This window comes from Pseudophryne corroboree, chromosome 8 (assembly GCF_028390025.1).
Source record: "Pseudophryne corroboree isolate aPseCor3 chromosome 8, aPseCor3.hap2, whole genome shotgun sequence".
NCBI lineage: Eukaryota > Metazoa > Chordata > Amphibia > Anura > Myobatrachidae > Pseudophryne > Pseudophryne corroboree.
This window is the reverse complement of record NC_086451.1, coordinates 117,896,225-117,913,287: the sequence shown is the minus strand read 5'-3', so window position 1 is coordinate 117,913,287 and position 17,063 is coordinate 117,896,225. Positions and strand designations below refer to the sequence as shown.

The 17,063-nt window shown below is 44.4% G+C and overlaps 1 protein-coding gene across 4 annotated transcripts in view; it reads left to right on the top strand.

Moving 5' to 3' along the window:
• LOC134948713 (diacylglycerol kinase eta-like) overlaps nt 1-17,063 on the top strand; it is a 374,912-nt gene that overhangs the window by 169,636 nt on the left and 188,213 nt on the right. Inside the window, exon 1 of one of the 4 annotated variants that reach the window (XM_063936895.1) lies at nt 16,200-16,611. The exons of the other annotated variants lie outside the window; for them this stretch is intronic. Within the exon in view, the coding sequence (XP_063792965.1) occupies nt 16,588-16,611 (24 nt within the window). The 5' untranslated portion in view covers nt 16,200-16,587. Of the gene's footprint in view, nt 1-16,199; nt 16,612-17,063 lie in introns of those variants that run through there. 4 annotated transcript variants of the gene reach the window in all.

The window sequence follows — 17,063 nt, the reverse complement described above, 5'->3', positions numbered from 1 at the left end:
ACATGTCGGTGTCTCGCTTCAACAAGAAACTCCGCTCCTATTGCTCGCAAACCAGAGACCCTCAGGCGTGCGCAGTGGATGCACTGACATCGCCTTTGTCTTACCAGCTGGTCTACATATTTACTCCGATTCCGTTGATCCCAAAGGTGCTCCAGCGGATCCGGCATCAAGGAGTACAAGCAATTCTGCTTGCCCGGATTGGCCCCGGAGAGTGTGCTACACGGATCTTCTGGACATGTCCGTCGAAGAACCTTGGCCTCTACCACTCAGAAGGGATCTTCTTCAACAAGGCCCGTTTTGACGGCTTTGTTTGACGGCATGGAAGTTGAGCAGAACATCCTAGCTCAGAAGGGACTTTCCAAAAAGGTCATTGCCACTATGGCCGCAGCCAGGAAACCTGTGACGTCAAAACACTATCATAATATCTGGCAGAGATACGTCTCCTGGTGCGAGGAACGCACATATCCATCTGCCGATTTTCACTTGGGAAGATTCCTTTGTTTCCTACAGGCTGGAGTGGACCAAGGCTTACATCTGGGATCCATTAAGGTTCTAATTTAATCTCTTTTAATCTTCTTCCAAAAGAAGTTGGCTCTACTGCATGAAGTTCAGACCTTCTTGCAAGGGGTGCTTCACATCCAACCCCCGTTTGTACCGCCTACGGTTCCTCGGGATTTGGATGTGGTATTACGATTTCTACAGTCCTGCCCCTGGCTTCTGCTAGACGTTCCTCAGAATTGGGGGCCTTATCGTATAAAAGTCCGTATTTGGTCCCTTATGGACTACGAGAAAAGGATTTACCAGTAGGTATTTAAAATCCTATTTTCTCATTGGTTTTCATAAAAAAATAAAACAGGCTCTAAAACTTGGAGTTGAGAGGAATTATCAAATTGAAGTTTCCTTTACAAAACGGTGGTGGGCTTGGCTTGTTTTTTATACCAATAAAATAAGCCTGGTTATACAATTTGATATTACATTCTTATTTTATTTTAAGTGACAGTGGAATGGCACATTTACAGATTGCCGCAATATATTGTGACGAGATCACTGGAATAGTGGTGGAAGACAGGTATATTGGTATCTGGTCTCTAGGTCGATAGTCATTAGGTTGACCACTATTGGTCGACATGCATTAGGTTGACATGGTCTATATGTCGACATGGTCGCTAGGTTGACGTACTAGGTCGACATAGAAAAAAGTCGACATGCATTATTCACAATTTTTTTCCTTTTTTTGCCTTTTTCATACTCTACGATCCACATGGACTACGATTGGAAATAGTAAGCTGTGCGAAGCGAGCCATGTGAGGGACACAGTGCACTAATTTGGGTTTCCGGTCACTTTACCAAGAAAACGACAATATTTAAAAAAAATAGCAACTCATGTCGACCTTGTTCATGACGACCCAATGACCGTGTCGACCTACTGCAGGTGTTGATCTAGTCACTGTCGACCAATAGTGGTCGACCTAATGACTGTCGGTCTAACTGTGGTCGACCCTATGATCCACACCCGGTATATTTACCTCAGGTTTCTTACCTATGTGTTTTAGAACCCCAGGAATATTGTGTTGGTTCTGCTGGGGTTATATGTGAGAAGAGAGGGCGGGTTCTCCATCCATTTAGACCCAGTTCGGGTCTTTGGGCTATTAGCCTCACAGGAGGCTAATTAGAACTTTCAGCTGTATGGGTGTGGTAAAAAGGCTGTCAGCCTGATCATTGCTGTCTCACACAGCTTGGGGAAAAGGAGAGATTATGGAGTCTCTGTGAGAGAAACCTGCTCTTGAAATACAGTGAGCTCTGCCTGGTAAAAACTTTTTTTAGTGAGTTAGGATTATCCTGTGTATAGTTAGCGCCGGACGGCAAATATTTATTTTGATGTTTTGTTTTTTTTTCTGCACAATAAAACTGTTTGAGGCCAGTTGCACCAAACCAATGGACGTGGGATCTCTCATCTGCTGCATCCTGCCATCTACCCCAGGAGATGGTACCTTTTCCCCTGACCCTGTTACAGTATTCAAAATCACATCTGATAGGAGTCTGGCTCCTGAGATGTGTAAAAGTATAGCGATTGCTGAGGCGACCACTTTACCCTCAGTGACTGGACTCTGGTACTCTAATGTGTATGTGTGGACTGCTGACTACACGTGCAAGTGGTTAGTGCCGGGACAGGATCCGGAGGAACCCCCTCTCTGTACTTTTTGTTTGTGTATGTAGTGTGCTACTGTGATACCTCCATGATGCTTTATAACATGAAGCGTCTACCCTGTACATGGCCAACTTTTACTAGTCTGCGCATGCATGGCACCATCTTGCCACTTAGTTTGAGTGCCACTGTGTAGTATTCAAATGTGTAGTGCTCTCTGGGGGACTCTGCAATATCCTGCATCCTCTGTATGCTCTGCTCTTTCTCCGCTATTTGTCTATATGACTGTGAGTACAAATCTGTGCACTGCAATAACCCAAGCTTCTGGTAAAGTGTATGCAGCTGGTGTGTCTACAACACTTGTTTCCATTAGTGTCTGTTATTTACTAACTGTGTACAGATGTGTCCTCACACATCTTTGCTCTAATTACAATACTTCCTATTGTCTTCTATTAATCACATATGTGTGCGTACTGTCGTGGAAAACCTCATTTAACTCGTACTTCGCCTTCACACGCAACTGCCAACACCACGGTATACCAGGAATCCTTATCGCGGGCAAGGATGTATGGGGACACATCTGTACACCGCACTATAGTACACACGAGTGACATGGGGCAAGGTAAGGCAGAGCCTCTGCTGTCATACTCCAGTATATTCCAGAGTTTTGACTATTAAAAATATATTAAAAGTACAAAGAAGAAGTATCTTATTTTTATTATTGTAATCATTTTTATAGTCAAAACTCTGGAGTATACTGGAGTATGACAGGGGAGGCTCTGCCTCACTTACCTCACTTGACCAAACACCACTGGTACACACATATCAACACTATTTGCGTAATGTTGCCCATAAGTTACAATGAAGATGGCATCAGCTGCCAGTGTCAAGTGAAGTATTAAAATGAGAGAATATAGAGAGCGCAAACAGACTAGAGTATTAACAGATATTTAATTTTATATTAAAAACTTCCATAAACAGGATAAACACTTATTGTTAAAAATATTATTAACCAGTTAGATTGCATACATATAATTAAAAACAAAAACAAAAAAAAACATTGAATGTTGAATTGGATTAGATGGAATCCTCCAAACTATAATCCACTAATAATTCCATGGAACTGGACACAATAATGAAATACCCAATTGGATGGTATAATTTTCCTTTGTTAGAACAAATTAGTTCATCAAATGGTGTTTGAAAATTTTAACAGATATTTGAATTTCTCCAAAGGGTATTTGCTCCGTGTTCCAAAGAAATGTTTCTTATATCAATTTATGAGGATGCTTGCCCTTTAATCAATAAAGAACTGGAGTACTGAACCTTTTTAAATGTTGTAAATGCACTACTGACTAGGGCATCTATTGTTGCTTTATCCTAGATGTAGACTTGAAACACAATGTGTAAAACTGAACACTGCAGCGGCTCCGTCTGCCGCTCTGTGTGTACCGTGCTGGAAGAGGCGTCTATACTGACTGCGGCTTATCGCTTCCAGGAGAGTTCAGACGGGCGGCGCTGATGATCACCGTGCACTAGCTGGCTATGCCGCTTGCTCGCTGGTCGAATGTTTGATAGCCACGGTCTCCGTTTAGCAGGGAAGACCACTGCCGGTGGCTCCGGACTGAGCAAATTAAAGTAATGTCTGTGGAAAGTACGGGGATCCCAAGTCCTGAGGCCTGACGCGTTTCTCGACCGATAGGCACTGGTCGTTTCATCAGAGGGAAAAAAAGATGGTCACTTCCTTCCCAGTCTCCGTTCTTATAGAGACCGAAGCTTATTAAACCATTAGTGCAATCACCTGAAAATACACCTGTTCGGCTAAGTACTAAAGAAAGTGTGTATATAAAAATCTACTAGTTTAAACATGCAAATGTAAAATGGTTAGACATATAACATATACAATCTGTATGACATATGGCAGATTAAAGACATTCAAATATAAATATATAACTAAATAAGTAGTCAAATAAATTATTAAATTATTATTAAGTGAATAAATAGATAAATAAATGAATTTCTGAGGAGACAGATATATATATATAGATGAATGAATTGATAATCATTTACTTGAATTGTGACTACAAAAAAGGTCAATGTTAATATCTTTCTAATGGAGACAGTTAAAATATAAAAATTGGAATACAAATAAAATTTGATTTGAATAGACATAAAATAATCATTATGAGAATAATAATAATAATAATAATAATAATAATACATAATTAAATTAAGAATACCATTATTAATCTCCTCTCATTAATTCTATCCAAAAAGAGAGACAGAAGAAAGGAGAAGTGAAAATAAATAAATAAAGGGATCAGTCAAATGAATTTAAATTAAATTTAATAAATTTAAAACATAGAAAAAGGAAAGGGGCAAAAAAGGAAAAATCCTGATCTTTTGCAGAGAGAACATAAATTGACCTCACAGATAAGAAATACCAATCTGATATCTTGAGCAGTATACTATTAGACAGAGAAGAAGAAAATGAAGAAGAAAAAAAAAAAGAGCTGGACAAGGTAAGTAGGTGAATCCACCATCAAACCAGAACCAGAGAGATATTTAAACTCATCATGCCTGCAGATGATGGATACCAACCTACTATCCAAATCCCTCTAGTATTAACAAGGGTGGTATTGGTACTAACCCCACAATACATTAACAAATGGGTTCTCACCATTGACAGCTGGACCATGACCCCTTGGGAACAAGGGTGTCCTTCCAACCGCCACTGCGGAGACCAAGAAAAACACATAAAGAATAGAGATGAGCGCCTGAAATTTTTCGGGTTTTGTGTTTTGGTTTTGGGTTCGGTTCCGCGGCCGTGTTTTGGGTTCGACCGCGTTTTGGCAAAACCTCACCGAATTTTTTTTGTCGGATTCGGGTGTGTTTTGGATTCGGGTGTTTTTTTCAAAAAACACTAAAAAACAGCTTAAATCATAGAATTTGGGGGTCATTTTGATCCCAAAGTATTATTAACCTCAAAAACCATAATTTACACTCATTTTCAGTCTATTCTGAATACCTCACACCTCACAATATTATTTTTAGTCCTAAAATTTGCACCGAGGTCGCTGTGTGAGTAAGATAAGCGACCCTAGTGGCCGACACAAACACCGGGCCCATCTAGGAGTGGCACTGCAGTGTCACGCAGGATGTCCCTTCCAAAAAACCCTCCCCAAACAGCACATGACGCAAAGAAAAAAAGAGGCGCAATGAGGTAGCTGTGTGAGTAAGATTAGCGACCCTAGTGGCCGACACAAACACCGGGCCCATCTAGGAGTGGCACTGCAGTGTCACGCAGGATGTCCCTTCCAAAAAACCCTCCCCAAACAGCACATGACGCAAAGAAAAAAAGAGGCGCAATGAGGTAGCTGTGTGAGTAAGATTAGCGACCCTAGTGGCCGACACAAACACCGGGCCCATCTAGGAGTGGCACTGCAGTGTCACGCAGGATGTCCCTTCCAAAAAACCCTCCCCAAACAGCACATGACGCAAAGAAAAAAAGAGGCGCAATGAGGTAGCTGTGTGAGTAAGATTAGCGACCCTAGTGGCCGACACAAACACCGGGCCCATCTAGGAGTGGCACTGCAGTGTCACGCAGGATGTCCCTTCCAAAAAACCCTCCCCAAACAGCACATGACGCAAAGAAAAAAAGAGGCGCAATGAGGTAGCTGTCTGTGTGAGTAAGATTAGCGACCCTAGTGGCCGACACAAACACCGGGCCCATCTAGGAGTGGCACTGCAGTGTCACGCAGGATGTCCCTTCCAAAAAAACCCTCCCCAATCAGCACATGATGCAAAGAAAAAGAAAAGAAAAAAGAGGTGCAAGATGGAATTGTCCTTGGGCCCTCCCACCCACCCTTATGTTGTATAAACAAAACAGGACATGCACACTTTAACCAACCCATCATTTCAGTGACAGGGTCTGCCACACGACTGTGACTGATATGACGGGTTGGTTTGGACCCCCCCCAAAAAAGAAGCAATTAATCTCTCCTTGCACAAACTGGCTCTACAGAGGCAAGATGTCCACCTCATCTTCACCCTCCGATATATCACCGTGTACATCCCCCTCCTCACAGATTATCAATTCGTCCCCACTGGAATCCACCATCTCAGCTCCCTGTGTACTTTGTGGAGGCAATTGCTGCTGGTCAATGTCTCCGCGGAGGAATTGATTATAATTAATTTTAATGAACATCATCTTCTCCACATTTTCTGGATGTAACCTCGTACGCCGATTGCTGACAAGGTGAGCGGCGGCACTAAACACTCTTTCGGAGTACACACTTGTGGGAGGGCAACTTAGGTAGAATAAAGCCAGTTTGTGCAAGGGCCTCCAAATTGCCTCTTTTTCCTGCCAGTATAAGTACGGACTGTGTGACGTGCCTACTTGGATGCGGTCACTCATATAATCCTCCACCATTCTATCAATGTTGAGAGAATCATATGCAGTGACAGTAGACGACATGTCCGTAATCGTTGTCAGGTCCTTCAGTCCGGACCAGATGTCAGCATCAGCAGTCGCTCCAGACTGCCCTGCATCACCGCCAGCGGGTGGGCTCGGAATTCTGAGCCTTTTCCTCGCACCCCCAGTTGCGGGAGAATGTGAAGGAGGAGATGTTGACAGGTCGCGTTCCGCTTGACTTGACAATTTTGTCACCAGCAGGTCTTTCAACCCCAGCAGACCTGTGTCTGCCGGAAAGAGAGATCCAAGGTAGGCTTTAAATCTAGGATCGAGCACGGTGGCCAAAATGTAGTGCTCTGATTTCAACAGATTGACCACCCGTGAATCCTTGTTAAGCGAATTAAGGGCTCCATCCACAAGTCCCACATGCCTAGCGGAATCGCTCCCTTTTAGCTCCTTCTTCAATGCCTCCAGCTTCTTCTGCAAAAGCCTGATGAGGGGAATGACCTGACTCAGGCTGGCAGTGTCTGAACTGACTTCACGTGTGGCAAGTTCAAAGGGCATCAGAACCTTGCACAACGTTGAAATCATTCTCCACTGCACTTGAGACAGGTGCATTCCACCTACTATATCGTGCTCAATTGTATAGGCTTGAATGGCCTTTTGCTGCTCCTCCAACCTCTGAAGCATATAGAGGGTTGAATTCCACCTCGTTACCACTTCTTGCTTCAGATGATGGCAGGGCAGGTTCAGTAGTTTTTGGTGGTGCTCCAGTCTTCTGTACGTGGTGCCTGTACGCCGAAAGTGTCCCGCAATTTTTCTGGCCACCGACAGCATCTCTTGCACGCCCCTGTCGTTTTTTAAAAAATTCTGCACCACCAAATTCAAGGTATGTGCAAAACATGGGACGTGCTGGAATTTGCCCATATTTAATGCACACACAATATTGCTGGAGTTGTCCGATGCCACAAATCCACAGGAGAGTCCAATTGGGGTAAGCCATTCCGCGATGATCTTCCTCAGTTGCCGTAAGAGGTTTTCAGCTGTGTGCGTATTCTGGAAAGCGGTGATACAAAGCGTAGCCTGCCTAGGAAAGAGTTGGCGTTTGCGAGATGCTGCTACTGGTGCCGCCGCTGCTGTTCTTGCGGCGGGAGTCCATACATCTACCCAGTGGGCTGTCACAGTCATATAGTCCTGACCCTGCCCTGCTCCACTTGTCCACATGTCCGTGGTTAAGTGGACATTGGGTACAACTGCATTTTTTAGGACACTGGTGAGTCTTTTTCTGACGTCCGTGTACATTCTCGGTATCGCCTGCCTAGAGAAGTGGAACCTAGATGGTATTTGGTAACGGGGGCACACTGCCTCAATAAATTGTCTAGTTCCCTGTGAACTAACGGCGGATACCGGACGCACGTCTAACACCAACATAGTTGTCAAGGACTCAGTTATCCGCTTTGCAGTAGGATGACTGCTGTGATATTTCATCTTCCTCGCAAAGGACTGTTGAACAGTCAATTGCTTACTGGAAGTAGTACAAGTGGGCTTACGACTTCCCCTCTGGGATGACCATCGACTCCCAGCGGCAACAACAGCAGCGCCAGCAGCAGTAGGCGTTACACGCAAGGATGCATCGGAGGAATCCCAGGCAGGAGAGGACTCGTCAGAATTGCCAGTGACATGGCCTGCAGGACTATTGGCATTCCTGGGGAAGGAGGAAATTGACACTGAGGGAGTTGGTGGGGTGGTTTGCGTGAGCTTGGTTACAAGAGGAAGGGATTTACTGGTCAGTGGACTGCTTCCGCTGTCACCCAAAGTTTTTGAACTTGTCACTGACTTATTATGAATGCGCTGCAGGTGACGTATAAGGGAGGATGTTCCGAGGTGGTTAACGTCCTTACCCCTACTTATTACAGCTTGACAAAGGGAACACACGGCTTGACACCTGTTGTCCGCATTTCTGGTGAAATACCTCCACACCGAAGAGCTGATTTTTTTGGTATTTTCACCTGGCATGTCAACGGCCATATTCCTCCCACGGACAACAGGTGTCTCCCCGGGTGCCTGACTTAAACAAACCACCTCACCATCAGAATCCTCCTGGTCAATTTCCTCCCCAGCGCCAGCAACACCCATATCCTCCTCATCCTGGTGTACTTCAACACTGACATCTTCAATCTGACTATCAGGAACTGGACTGCGGGTGCTCCTTCCAGCACTTGCAGGGGGCGTGCAAATGGTGGAAGGCGCATGCTCTTCACGTCCAGTGTTGGGAAGGTCAGGCATCGCAACCGACACAATTGGACTCTCCTTGTGGATTTGGGATTTCAAAGAACGCACAGTTCTTTGCGGTGCTTTTGCCAGCTTGAGTCTTTTCAGTTTTCTAGCGAGAGGCTGAGTGCTTCCATCCTCATGTGAAGCTGAACCACTAGCCATGAACATAGGCCAGGGCCTCAGCCGTTCCTTGCCACTCCGTGTGGTAAATGGCATATTGGCAAGTTTACGCTTCTCCGACGACAATTTTATTTTAGGTTTTGGAGTCCTTTTTTTACTGATATTTGGTGTTTTGGTTTTGACATGCTCTGTACTATGCCATTGGGCATCGGCCTTGGCAGACGACGTTGCTGGCATTTCATCGTCTCGGCCATGACTAGTGGCAGCAGCTTCAGCACGAGGTGGAAGTGGATCTTGATCTTTCCCTAATTTTGGAACCTCAACATTTTTGTTCTCCATATTTTAATAGGCACAACTAAAAGGCACCTCAGGTAAACAATGGAGATGGATGGATTGGATACTAGTATACAATTATGGACGGGCTGCCGAGTGCCGACACAGAGGTAGCCACAGCCGTGAACTACCGCACTGTACTGTGTCTGCTGCTAATATATAGACTGGTTGATAAAGAGATAGTATACTCGTAACTAGTATGTATGTATAAAGAAAGAAAAAAAAACCACGGTTAGGTGGTATATACAATTATGGACGGGCTGCCGAGTGCCGACACAGAGGTAGCCACAGCCGTGAACTACCGCACTGTACTGTGTCTGCTGCTAATATATAGACTGGTTGATAAAGAGATAGTATACTCGTAACTAGTATGTATGTATAAAGAAAGAAAAAAAAACCACGGTTAGGTGGTATATACAATTATGGACGGGCTGCCGAGTGCCGACACAGAGGTAGCCACAGCCGTGAACTACCGCACTGTACTGTGTCTGCTGCTAATATATAGACTGGTTGATAAAGAGATAGTATACTCGTAACTAGTATGTATGTATAAAGAAAGAAAAAAAAACCACGGTTAGGTGGTATATACAATTATGGACGGGCTGCCGAGTGCCGACACAGAGGTAGCCACAGCCGTGAACTACCGCACTGTACTGTGTCTGCTGCTAATATATAGACTGGTTGATAAAGAGATAGTATACTCGTAACTAGTATGTATGTATAAAGAAAGAAAAAAAAACCACGGTTAGGTGGTATATACAATTATGGACGGGCTGCCGAGTGCCGACACAGAGGTAGCCACAGCCGTGAACTACCGCACTGTACTGTGTCTGCTGCTAATATATAGACTGGTTGATAAAGAGATAGTATACTCGTAACTAGTATGTATGTATAAAGAAAGAAAAAAAAAACACGGTTAGGTGGTATATACAATTATGGACGGGCTGCCGAGTGCCGACACAGAGGTAGCCACAGCCGTGAACTACCGCACTGTACTGTGTCTGCTGCTAATATATAGACTGGTTGATAAAGAGATAGTATACTCGTAACTAGTATGTATGTATAAAGAAAGAAAAAAAAACCACGGTTAGGTGGTATATACAATTATGGACGGGCTGCCGAGTGCCGACACAGAGGTAGCCACAGCCGTGAACTACCGCACTGTACTGTGTCTGCTGCTAATATAGACTGGTTGATAAAGAGATAGTATACTCGTAACTAGTATGTATGTATAAAGAAAGAAAAAAAAACCACGGTTAGGTGGTATATACAATTATGGACGGGCTGCCGAGTGCCGACACAGAGGTAGCCACAGCCGTGAACTACCGCACTGTACTGTGTCTGCTGCTAATATAGACTGGTTGATAAAGAGATAGTATACTACTAATATTATATATACTGGTGGTCAGGTCACTGGTCACTAGTCACACTGGCAGTGGCACTCCTGCAGCAAAAGTGTGCACTGTTTTAATATAATATTATGTACTCCTGGCTCCTGCTATAACCTATAACTGGCACTGCAGTAGTGCTCCCCAGTCTCCCCCACAATTATAAGCTGTGTGAGCTGAGCAGTCAGACAGATATATAATATATATAGATGATGCAGCACACTGGCCTGAGCCTGAGCAGTGCACACAGATATGGTATGTGACTGACTGAGTCACTGTGTGTATCGCTTTTTTCAGGCAGAGAACGGATATATTAAATAAACTGCACTGTGTGTCTGGTGGTCACTCACTATATAATATATTATGTACTCCTGGCTCCTGCTATAACCTATAACTGGCACTGCAGTAGTGCTCCCCAGTCTCCCCCACAATTATAAGCTGTGTGAGCTGAGCAGTCAGACAGATAATCAGATATATATAATATTATATATAGATAATAGATGATGCAGCACACTGGCCTGAGCCTGAGCAGTGCACACAGATATGGTATGTGACTGAGTCACTGTGTGCTGTGTATCGCTTTTTTCAGGCAGAGAACGGATTATAAATAAAACTGGTGGTCACTATCAGCAAAACTCTGCACTGTACTGAGTACTCCTAATGCTCCCCAAAATTAGTAAATCAAGTGTCTCTCTAATCTATTCTAAACGGAGAGGACGCCAGCCACGTCCTCTCCCTATCAATCTCAATGCACGTGTGAAAATGGCGGCGACGCGCGGCTCCTTATATAGAATCCGAGTCTCGCGATAGAATCCGAGCCTCGCGAGAATCCGACAGCGTCATGATGACGTTCGGGCGCGCTCGGGTTAACCGAGCAAGGCGGGAAGATCCGAGTCGCTCGGACCCGTGAAAAAAAACATGAAGTTCGTGCGGGTTCGGATTCAGAGAAACCGAACCCGCTCATCTCTAATAAAGAACCAATTTAAATTGCATTGAGCTCCACAGTGTCATTAAGACGTGTGGGCTCAAGGTATGTAGTTGAAAGATCGAGAAGGCTTCGCGCATGCAAAGCCTTCTGTATCTGTCCCCTCCTCTTATAGTTATTTGTTCAACTGCTCTAATGGTTAAACCACTCAATTTACCCTTCTGACAGATGGAGACATGGGGGGTCATTCCGACCCGATCGCTCGCTGCAGTTTGTCACATCGATCGGGTCGGAACTGCGCATGCGCCGGTGCCACAGTGCGCCAGTGCATGGCAGTCGTCGGTGCCCAGCGATCGCCTCTGAGACAGAGGCGGTCGCTGGGCGGGAGGGGGCTGAACGGCGGCGTTAAGCCGCCGTTTAGTAGGCGCGGTCCGGCCAACGCAGGCCGGAATGTTGGGGGGGCGTGGCATGGCGGCTGTGTGACGTCTCACGCAGCCGCTGCGGCCAGCGGCAGCGACACTCAACTCCCGGCCATCCGCAGGAGCTGCGCTGGCCGGGAGTTACTCCACAGATACAAAGGCTGCTTTTGTATTTGTGCGGGGGGAGGGGCCGGCACTGACATGCGGGGCGGAGTAGCCCTGTGCTGGGCATCCTCCCGCATGTCTGGAAACATGATCGTAGCAGTGCTAAATTTAGCACAGCTACGATCAACCCGGAATGACCCCCATGATTCAATAAACTGTGGGTTTTGATGTTCTTCATGATATTTCTCTTATGCTCCATGAACCTTTCGTGGAGAGGGCGAATAGTACGGCCTACATACTGCAACCCACAGTTACATTGAATAACATAAATGACAAAATTTGTCCTGCAGTTCATAAAACTTTTAATCTCATACTCTTCTGGTCTACTGAAAGACTTCATTCTGGTGCACTTATTTTCAGCAAAAAGGCAGGTTACACACCTATCCTTTCCACATTTAAAGAAACCATTAGGTTTTGGTGGTAATCTAAATGCGTTCTCTCCATTATCTGCAATAACATCATTAGGTTTTCTTATGAATAAACTAGGGGCTAATTTCTGTTTGAGTATTAGCCTACTCTGGAGTATACTGGAGTATGACAGGAGAGGCTCTGCCTCACCTACCTCACTTGACCAAACACCACTGGTACACACATATCAACACTGTTTGCGTATTGTTGCCCATAAGTTTCAATGAAGATGGCATCAGCTGCCAGTATCAAGTGAAGCATCCCAGAACTTTGTCAATATAACACTGTAGCAGCCCCCTTAGGCTTCAAGGGATATCCCCCAAATGTACTTTAATAAATATGCCTCAGTGTTTTAGTATTTCTTTCCTAAACCATTACAGACAGCTGAGTATCCTCCCACAGAACAAAACTGAATCTGATAACCAATTATGCTTTTTTCCCCCCCTAGCCAGCATTATGAACATTGCATTTGTGCAGAGAAGTTTCAGGCTAGCTATGTGCCTACCGTGCATTCTCATAACTGTTCCTATGGGATGTAGTTGGCATCCCGATGGATGGAATGCCGGCAGTCAGAATACAGTGCCAGAATCTCGTCACCTGTCAGAATGCCGACACCAGAATCCCGACAGCCGGAATCCCGACAGCAGGAATCCCAAACGTAATTATGCCGAGGAGGTTTAGGGTTAGGCTTTGGAATTTTGGCAGTTGGGATGCTGGCATCGATATTCTTACTACCAGATTCCTCACTGCCAGTTTCCCGTACCCAGCACGTTCTTACAGTAGCTATCTAATGCATTGGTATTAATTTGCTTTATTTTGCCTCCATGTATAGATTAAATTATCTCATTATTAGCCAGGGTGATAAAGCAAATTTCCAATTGCCACAGAGTTTCACCCAAAATGTCACCGTGGCAGCTGAGTGATCCTCATCTCCATGGCGATACTGACTGGCAGTGGTAATGGTACTCTTACCTCTCATCAGGCCAGTGCAGGAAGCCTCAGTAATAAATGCCGGCATGCAGGAAGCAAACTTCTGATATAGATATACGAGTATATATATATATATATAGAGAGAGAGAGAGAGAGACAGAGGGAGGGAGATGGGATCCATATGTATATAGGACTGTGACTTCCTGCTGTCTGGCATGCATTCCAGCGTCGTTTACGTGCTTTGTAAGAACATTGTTGGTATGTAAAAAAAAAAAAAAAAAACTACAACTACTTTTTGCCTTTGCAATATGGTAAGTTCTCTATTTACAATATTTAAGTAAGCAATGAACTCTACCCTGCTATACGGAGGATGCACCCCAGCATTGAGCATTTGCTGCAGTGAGTGCGGCTTACTACGATATTTATAGAGAGATATATATATATATATATATATATATATATATATATAATATATATATGTGTGTGTACACAGTATATACACTGCTCAAAAAAATAAAGGGAACACTAAAATAATAGATCCTAGATCTGAATGAATGAAATATTCTTATTAAATACTTTGTTCTTTACATAGTTGAATGTGCTGACAACAAAATCACACAAAAATTATCAATGGAAATCAAATTTATTAACCCATGGAGGTCTGGATTTGGAGTCACACTTAAAATTAAAGTGGAAAAACACACTACAGGCTGATCCAACTTTGATGTAATGTCCTTAAAACAAGTCAAAATGAGGCTCAGTAGTGTGTGTGGCCTCCACGTGCCTGTATGACCTCCCTACAACCCACACAAGTGGCTCAGGTAGTACAGCTCATCCAGGATGGCACATCAATGCGAGCTGTGGCAAGAAGGTTTGCTGTGTCTGTCAGCGTAGTGTCCAGAGCATGGAGGCGCTACCAGGAGACAGGTCAGTACATCAGGAGACGTGGAGGAGGCCGTAGGAGGGCAACAACCCAGCAGCAGGACCGCTACCTCTGCCTTTGTGCAAGGAGCAACAGGAGGAGCACTGCCAGAGGTCTTCAAAATGACCTCCAGCAAGCCACAAATGTGCATGTGTCTACTCAAACGATCAGAAACAGACTCCATGAGGGTGTATGAGGGCCCGACGTCCACAGGTGGGGGTTGTGCTTACAGCCCAACACCGTGCAGGACGTTTGGCATTTGCCAGAGAACACCAAGATTGGCAAATTCGCCACTGGCGCCCTGTGCTCTTCACAGATGAAAGCAGGTTCTCACTGAGCACATGTGACAGACGTGACAGAGTCTGAAGACGCCAAGGAGAACGTCTGCTGCCTGCAACATCCTCCAGCATGACCGGTTTGGCAGTGGTTCAGTAATGGTGTGGGGTGGCATTTCTTTGGGAGGCCGCACAGCCCTCCATGTGCTCGCTAGAGGTAGCCTGACTGCCATTAGGTACCGAGATGAGATCCTCAGACCCCTTGTGAGACCATATGCTGGTGCGGTTGCCCCTGGGTTCCTCCTAATGCAAGACAATACTAGACCTCATGTGGCTGAAGTGTGTCAGCAGTTCCTGCAAGATGAAGGCATTGATGCTATGGACTGGCCCGCCCATTCCCCAGACCTGAATCCAATTGAGCACATCTGGGACATCATGTCTCGCTCCATCCACCAATGCCACGTTGCACCACAGACTGTCCAGGAGTTGGTGGATGCTTTAGTCCAGGTCTGGGAGGAGATCCCTCAGGAGACCAACCACCACCTCATCAGGAGCATGCCCAGGTATTGTAGGGAGGTCATACAGGCACATGGAGGCCACACACACTACTGAGCCTCATTTTGACTTGTTTTAAGGACATTACATCAAAGTTGGATCAGCCTGTAGTGTGTTTTTCCACTTTAATTTTGAGGGTGACTCCAAATCCAGACCTCCATGGGTTAATAAAATTGGTTTCCATTGAAATGTTTTGTGTGATTTTGTTGTCAGCACATTCAACTATGTAAAGAACAAAGTATTTAATAAGAATATTTCATTCATTCAGATCTAGGATGTGTTATTTTAGTGTTCCCTTTATTTTTTTGAGCAGTATATATATATATATATATATATATATATATAATAAAGTTGCAACATTTGGCACTCTGGACACTTGAGGTTCAATATGTGGTGGTCCCTTAGGAGTGGAGCATAATAGCCCCCGTTATAAGGAATAGGCGATTTCAAGACCACCCTAATGAAAAAACCCTAAGTGGGCTTAAAACATTGGTTTATTTATGCACAGTATATTGCTCTAACCAAATTCGTGGAGTGCCGCCTGTTATACTCCCTACCTAAGGGACCACCGTGTATATATTATTATTATTACATTTTATTTCTAAGGTACCACAAGTGGTTTGCAGCAGTAAAACTTAAGCAGAAAAAGTTAATTGTTAATTTCACAGTAATATATACTTTAAAACATCTGCCAGTAAGGTTCTTGTATTTGGATGACAGAAGTCCATCATGTTTCTATTCTGGTCTATCTGGTCTGACTGCTCAATATACTCTTTCACCTCAGACATCTATTTTTAGAGCTACCACACCTGTGCCTTCCCTTGTACAACTTCCCTGTTTACCTGCCAGGTCATTTCAATAAGCAGGTGGAGCCAGAGACTGCAGCAGCTCATTCTACTGTCAGAGGGAAAGAAGAATAGACAAATGCTACTTACTGTATATCATGTTATCAGTGTGGACTGATCTAGGGATGGGAGACTAATATACTCCTGGTCTGGCTAAACTTTTAACGGTACTATGAATATCAATGACAGTAATTGTGACAGCAATATTTGGCAACTATGGATGAAGAACTGTACTGCCTTTCATGCTCTCCAGAGTAGTGAGCCACTATACACCACAGAGCTGCCGTGGTTTCATTACTCATCTCAGCGCGCAATCCACTATGAATTAAAAGACCAATATGCTTCTGAGACAGGTGTTGAGAACAACTGAGGACAGTTATACGTTTATATTTCTGGGAGACGGACCGTTACTCTTCTGAAGTCACCAGGGAACGGGGGATCGCTAATGGTGTGGACAGCTATTTCATCATGTTGGAGAGAAACCTTGACCAGGTCTGATATGAGAGAAGCATTATAATCATGTTATACTGTATGATTTTACATTGCCAATAGGTGGGTGCAGTGTGCATGATTCCACACGAGATCTGACATTGAGAATTGCCTGACAAGTCTTGCTTGGTGTAGGCGATCGGTGTAGGTGATGTGAGTTTTGAAAATTTGTATATGACATTATTACAGTAACATTACTAAAAAATATTTGATTTCTGAGATAGAAACAGAGAAGTCAGATATCTGCTGTTACCTAATATCTAAGCTTAACAGTTCAGTTAAGAGTGAAGGAGGGGTTGTGGCAATGTATGACATGCAGTGGCGGATTTCCCATCATGCACATGAGGCACGTGCCTAGGGGCGGCACTTGGGAGCTTGTGTTGGTACTGTCAGCCCAAAAAGTACCAGTAACTGGAAAATATATCCACTCTACTGTACCATATACTATCTTGAAT